General features: G+C 56.1%; 1 protein-coding gene across 1 annotated transcript in view; it reads right to left on the bottom strand.

Annotated features, from left to right (window-relative positions):
- Positions 1–1,889: 1,889 nt before the first annotated feature.
- The window catches only part of CRYBB3 (crystallin, beta B3), a 6,753-nt gene continuing 1,700 nt past the window's right edge, over positions 1,890–6,942 (bottom strand). Inside the window, exons 3-6 of the mRNA XM_010828697.1 lie at positions 5,608–5,726; positions 4,302–4,434; positions 3,392–3,534; positions 1,890–2,200 (exon numbers count right to left, since the gene is read on the bottom strand). Coding sequence (XP_010826999.1) covers positions 2,035–2,200; positions 3,392–3,534; positions 4,302–4,434; positions 5,608–5,726 — 561 coding nt within the window. The 3' untranslated portion in view covers positions 1,890–2,034. The remainder of the gene's footprint in view (positions 2,201–3,391; positions 3,535–4,301; positions 4,435–5,607; positions 5,727–6,942) is intronic.

Here is a 6,942-nt window from a genome sequence, read left to right as displayed (position 1 = left end):
GAGGCTTGAACCAAAGTAAAAAGTCCATTTGAGGGGGCTTCCCTGGTCGCTCGGTGGTAAAGAATCAGCCTGCCAATGTAGAAGACCTGGGTTTAATCCCTAGTTCAGGAAGATGGCCCATGCTGCGGAGCAACTAAGCCCGTGTGCCCAAACGACTGAGCCCACACGCCACTGCTGCTGAAGCCCGAGCGCCCTAGAGCCTGTGCTCTGCAACGCGAGGAGCCACATGACGAGAAGCCCACGCGCTGCAACACGAGAGCAACCCCCACTGTCGACAGCTAGAGAGAAGCCCACGTGGCAGCGAAGACCCAGCACAGCCAAAAATAAATCAATAAAATTTATTTATCTTTTAAAAAAATAATTCTAGGTTACTTTTCTGCCGTGCATTTCTGTCAACAGGCAGGCTGGAAGAACTGAACAAATTGCCGTTTTTCATGTCTTCCACGGGCCTCCCCTGCACCAGCTGCCTCTGCCATGGGGGGGCTGGGGATGGCGGAGGGGCTCTGGGCGCCACAGGGGAGCAAAGTCGGGGGGACTTCTGGAGGTGGGAGGGGTGGGGACTGGTCCCCAGGAAGCCAGCTGGCACCTGTCCAGCCAGGCAGTCCCTCCTCTTCCCACGGAGGGAGGTCAGAGGAGACTCATTCGTGTACCCGGCTCTGCCTGGCAACCCCCTTGGGCCGGATGAAGCCACTGAGGCTCAGAGCGGTGATGGTCAGGAGTCAGGGGTGGGGTGGGGGCTCAGCCGTCAAACCAAGGCTGCAGAAGGGCAGGGGGTGGCCACTGAGCATGGAAGAGAGAGGGTCAGGGCACCATGTCATCTCAGCTCACCCCGATCTCTGCAGGAGCCTCCCGACCCGTCCCCCTGTCCCCCTGTCTGTGTTCTGGGCCCCAGCCAGAGTGGTCCTGTTAAACCTAAAAGCAGACCGTTCAAACTCGCCTTGTTCAAACTCTCCATGGCTCCCACCTCCTGGAGAAGAGTCAGAGTTTGCCAGGGTCGGTAGAGCCCTATACATGACCTTAACTCCCTCTCTGACCCCTCCCAATCTCTCAGGTAACACATTCCAGACCCACTGGCCTCCCACTGCTGTGTCTCCAACACTCAGCGGCAAAGCCTGTTCTCCTTCCACCTGGAATGTTCCCCTAGCTCACTTAGGTCTGAGCTCAAATGTCACTGCCTCAGAGTGGAGTTCTCTGACCACCACCCCATCACCCTGCATCCTTGAATCCAGCTTTCTTGTCCTTAACCTTGGCCACCTCCTGATGTTATGGTCAAACTTGTTCACTTATGTTCCGGCTGTCTCATAGAAGGTGAGCTCCGTCAGGGCGGGACTTTTGTTCAGTTGTCTGCTGTGACCTCAGGCCTTGAACAGGGCCTGGCATTTGTCAAATACGTTAAAGAAAACAGAGACAGACAGAGAGATGGAGGGGGGATGATGGACAGGTGGATGGGCAAGGAGAAGGATGGATGGATTAATGGGTGAGAGGGTGGCCGCAAGGGTGGATGTATGGATAGATGGATGGAAGGAGGGGTGGATGGATGAATGAATAGCGGATGGAAGGATGGAGGGAAGGAAGAACTGCAGGAACGAAAAGAAAGATGAGTGGGTAGAAGGAAGGATGGATAAACCAACGGACAGAAGAAAACATAGAAATACGGAAGGAAGACTAGACGGATGGATGGATGGACAGACTGCCAGATGGAGACACAGGCGGACAGACACACGATCAGGGCTCGCCTGATGAGAACAGGGGGCTTGGAGTGGGAGCACAGCTCCCAGCCGTCCCTTGCTTGGGGCGCTCAGAACCTTTAGCCGCAGCCTCCCTCGCCCTGCCCCTCCCCGGCTCCACCCCGGAGCCCGCCCCCTCATGCAGTGACGCGGAGGAGCATGGCAGGTGGGGGGCCGGCCCCAGGCTTTATTGAGCAGATTCGGGGGAAGGGTGGCCCGGCAGGCCCTCACCCCGGCCCTGGAGCCTCCTCTTCTTGCCTTTGCTGCCCCCCGGGGCGGGCCTGGGCCACTGGGGCCTGGGCGCCCTTCAGCTGCTGAGGAACACGCCTCGCTTGTGCCACTTCTGGTCGCGGATGCGGCGCACGGACTGCAGCTGCGGCTGGTTCGCGTCCCACTCGTTCCAGTGGCGGTACTCGCCCCGCTCGAACACGTACTGGCGCCCGCGGTAGCCCGGGAACTCGTAGCCAACCCACCTGCAGGGAGGCGAGGTCGGCGTGAGAAGCCTCCGGGCTCTCGCCTCCCAGCCAGACCCAGTCTTTGAAAACCAGCCCCTGAGCCTGCTCTCCACCTGCCCGAATCCTTCCTTGGCTTCCCAGTGCCCTGGGGATGAATTCAAACTCCTAGCCCTGCTCACAAACGAGACTCTAGCCTTACCTCTCATTCCTCCTTCATACCCCACACTCCAGCTTGTCTCAGCCTCTCCCTGAACCCGCATATCTCTAAGCCTTTACACCTGCTGTTCCTCCTGCCTGGAATGCTGTCCCTTCTGCCTGGAATGCTGTCCCTTGCCTCATCCTCATTTCATCCCCTCTTTCATAGCAACATTTACATATCAATTTGGACATCTCCTCCTCAAGAAAGCCCTTCCTGATTGCTCCAGGCTAAACCAGGTACCTCATCAGGACCCCCAGAGCCCCTGCATGTCCCCCATCACAGTTCTGATCACTACAAATTGTGAATAGCTGTTTCCTTGTCTGTTTCCCTATTAAACTGTGAAATTACCAAGGGATGAATTATGGGAGTTATGTAGTTCTTATTGCCCCCGTACCCTACACACAGCAGATGCTCAGTGAAAAGTTGTTGAATACAGTATTATCAGGTAGAGGTGGCACCTCTCAAGGCCCAACCCCAGGTTACAAGCCCACAAGTGAGGTGTAGTTGCCTAGACAAAGGGAGAGCGACCCCAAGATTGCGTTAACAGAGATATTAAGCCTCGAAGGAGGGAGGAGAAGAGCCTGTTCTCCTGTGTACCACTCGGGCCACCCCTACATATGTGCTGGGTCTCCTGGTGAGAAGGACAAAGACTGTGAAAAGGGAAAAACAAATCTGAACTCCAAGGTCTAGGGGAGTTCAGAAAAGGAGTGAAGACTGATGCAGACAAGTTAGGGGGTGCAGATTTCACTTGGTTAAAAAAAACAAACTGTCTCTAAGTCGAGGCTTCCTGGAAATCCAATGGTACAGGAATGCAAGCAGGTGGACATTCAAATCATGGGGGCTTTGAGCAAGGCTGGTGTAGGGGCCCTGACTCGAATGAAGGGCCTCCAGACCTGGGGGGAGCGGGAAACGCCAGTTAGGTAGGAAACTGTGAACAGAGATTCCATTTGGAGCCTGAGGCATGGGAACTGGAGGACAGGGCAGGGCAAGGGTGGGGCCGGGTCCCTTACGTCCCGTTGATGGCCCGGACACTCGCCACACGGTCCTGGAAGCCGTGAGCCCAGAGGCTGGGCACGTCATCGTCCACTATCTCCATCTTGCGGCCGCCGAAAGCTGGGTTCTCAAAGAGATGCAGTTTGTGATCCGGGCCATCCTGGGGGCAAGACCACGGGATGAACCGGCTACTCCCATGTCCAGGACAGAGGGCCCAGGAGGCTCCAGCAAAGGCTCAAGGCACCGTAGAGTAACGCCCACCCCCAGAGCTGGTCTCCTTAGGACTTCCAGAGCCAGAGAGCCATGAAACCGAGAGTGGGGGCTTTCAGGTCTGGTTAAACCTTGTCATTTAGCAGATAGGGACACCGAGGCACAAAGAAGGTGGCAGGAGACCAGAATCACTCATGTAGAAACATTCCCGCTGTATGAAAGCAGATTCTGAGTCGGTCTACCTGGCCTTTCTCCTCCCATCCCCCCTCCAAGAAGCATCAGTTATTGTGAGAAGGAGGAAGGGTGGGCCTAGCCGCTGGCCTGAGTCAGCAGGTGGGAAGAAGAGCCACCAGGCACCGGGTCTCTTTCAGGTGTTGGAGAAACACAGGGGAAGGACTTGAGCTGATTTGCAGTTACTTTCTGAAGCTATTTACGGGGTTGTATGGGTTCCACTGGACCACGTGGCTCCCGATTTTAATGAGGCTACAGAGGAACATGCCAGTGACCTGCTGGCTAATGCAAGACATGAATCCGGCCTCCTGACCCGCAGCCCAGTGCCCATTCGGTAGCCCACGTCTTGTCCCCCCAAAACCACTCAGATCAGAAATAACGAGGGCTCTCCCCGGGCCTGTCCAGCCAGCCGAACCCTTGGCTGAGCTCGTGAAAGGGGCCTGCCAGGAGCGCCTGGCGTGTCCGGCTCCCAGGGACTGAACTCACAATGGGCAGGGGCCGGAGGGACAGGAGGCTGTCGCTGTGGTGACTGTTGGACCAGGCGTCCCAGCGAGGGTAGTCCCCCTTCTCCAGCACGTACTGCTCCCCGCGGAAGGCCCTGCGTTCAAACGCCAGCCACCTGCAGGAGGAAGGAGGGCTGGGTCACTCATCTCTGCTGCCCTGGGGGTGGGGAGGACCCACGTCTAGGGAGGGGGGTGGTGCCCGATAGCTGCTGACCTTTGACACTGCCCCTTTCCTCCGACCCTAGTCCTGGTATTGAGGGAGGTACTAGAACTTACCAGGAGCTGAGACTCTGAGCCAGAAAACCAGCCTGGGAAAGAGTATTGAAATCGGTTTTAGGTGCAACCTCTGTATAGGCTGCTCAGAAACGTTTTCAGCACAAGGGCTGGCACACAGTAAGGAGTCCGTCGACAACTCCTCCTTTTTCTCCTTCGCTTATTCCTCCCCCTCCTCCTCTAATTCCTCTATTAGATTGTTATTCTTATTATTACAATTATATTGTCGTTTAGTATATCTCTCCGTCCATTTTCACAAAAACTCTGAAGTGCATACGCCTATTATCCCCATTTGACAGATGAGAAAACAGAGGCCCAGAGGGTGAAGCACCTCACCCAAGTGGTTAGTACCACAGCCTGGACTTTCTATCTGAATACTTCGGGGTCCAGCTGGGAACTCCTGCTTACTGGGTGGATGTGGACAGAACAGTCAACCATTTTGGCCTCAGTTTCCTTATCTGTCAAGTGGGCAGTCGTAAGAATTTAGGGATATTGTTGCTATTGTTTAGTTACTAAGTTGTGCCTGACTCTTTGCGACCCTATAGACTGTAGCCTGCCAGGCTCCTCTGTCCATGGGATTTCCCAGGAAGAATAATAGTTGCCATTTCCTTCTCCAGGGGATCTTCCCAACCCAGGGATCGAACCTGAGTCTCCTGCATTGGCAGGCAGAGTCTTTACCACTGAGCCATTCCAGGATATCAAGCACGTTAGAATTTAGATGTTATCATCATTATTAAAGTCATAAGTATTAGACCCCACTAGCTGGGCACTGAGCCAGGCGCGTGGGCTCTTCTGTTCTCTCTGCACAGTGCTCTGCTACTGACCCCAGAGATGGAGAGCTGGAAGGAGTCCAAGAGAATCACTGTTCAATGCTCCTATTTACAGGTGGGAAGACTGAGGCCAGATATGGGGAAGGAGTTGCCTAAGGCCCCACAGCAGATTGAGAGCTTTTTCCTGGCCCTCCCGACTCCCAGGGGGCTCAGGGTTGGGAGGAGGGCTGAGGGTCCGGTACTCACGGGCCCGACTCCACCTGGATGGAACCCACTTTCTCCAGCAGGCTTTCCGTCAGGTTGGGGCACTCGGCTGTGAGCTCGCACCGCTTGCCCTGGAAGTTCTCCATTTCGTACACGATCACCTAGAAACACAGCCTCCTCAGCATCGCGCCGGGGCCGGGCTCCCAACCCCAGCCCGTGTCCTGCCCCGGAGGGCCTTGGAGGCAGGTACCACCCCTGCTCCATCAGCTCTGCCTGGAACCAGCCTGAAGCCAGCAGCACCGCGGGCTTGCCCTGCCCCCTGGTGGCCACAGAGGGCAACACCTCCAGGAACCCCATTAATCCAGGGGACGGCAAGCTGGGTGTCTGGCCAGAAACAGGGCAGAACTTGGTAAAGCGAAATGTCCAAAATGACCGGAGGGAGAACTCTAGGGAAATGAAGTTGCTGTGGTCAGGAGGGGCTGTGGGCCCCCTTCTACGCTTTTCGAGAGAAGCCGAAATCTGTCATTGCCTTAATGTGAGATGTCTCCATTTTGAAAGTCCTGGGCAGCACAAATAAAACTCCAGTTTGCACTAGCTAAACTTCACCTGCCCCTGTGCCCACAAGGAAGGCGCTGCCAAGGCAGGGATGGGTTTTGCCTCCTTCACCCTCTTAGAAGCACTAACTGTCTCTGTAGCAGGTCCCTGGGGAACTTCGGCTCCGGTCCTTTTACACAGGGTCAAGGGGGTGCTCAGAAAGGGTCCTGGGCTGCACAGCAGGTTAAGTGGGGGTACTGGATTCAGTAAGCCCACCAGCGCTTCTCTCATAAGCACTGCTGTGGCTGGGGGAAAGCCCACAGATGCCAAAAGGAGCCAGGAAGGGCTGGCAGTGATGCCCCCTTCTCCGGTGGGAGGATAGCTGGGGGTCCACAGGGCAAGGCTGATTCACCCACGAATCAGGCACAGAGCCAGGCAAGCCTCTGTACTGCTCTTGCCCTCCCGGTGCCCCCCCCCGTCTGGTCAAAGACCCCACTTATTTCCTTAGTCAATCCATCCTGGGACCCCACAGGGGCTTTAAATTAAAGCCCCCGGGATAGCTTAGAAAGGGCGGAGAGACCCCACAAACACCAGCTCTTGGATTTCTCCGTTTGCTGGCCATGGTAATAGCACCGGAGTTTGACCTCCCTGAGAAGTGTGGGTGCCGTCCCCAGGTTAAAGGTGGAGCTGCTGAGGTCCAGGGAGGCCCAGGGACTGGACTGAGCTAAGGCAGGAGGGTCAGCGCCGTGTCTCCTGAAAGCCCCGTCGACACTGGCAGCGTGGGTGTGACCAGGTCCCCCGTGCAGACGAGGACACAGAAGAGGCAAGAGTGGGCAGAGAAGG

This window comes from Bison bison, unplaced genomic scaffold (genome assembly GCF_000754665.1).
Source record: "Bison bison bison isolate TAMUID 2011002044 unplaced genomic scaffold, Bison_UMD1.0 scf7180017864495, whole genome shotgun sequence".
Lineage (NCBI taxonomy): Eukaryota > Metazoa > Chordata > Mammalia > Artiodactyla > Bovidae > Bison > Bison bison.
This window is presented reverse-complemented; position numbering and strand designations above follow the sequence as displayed.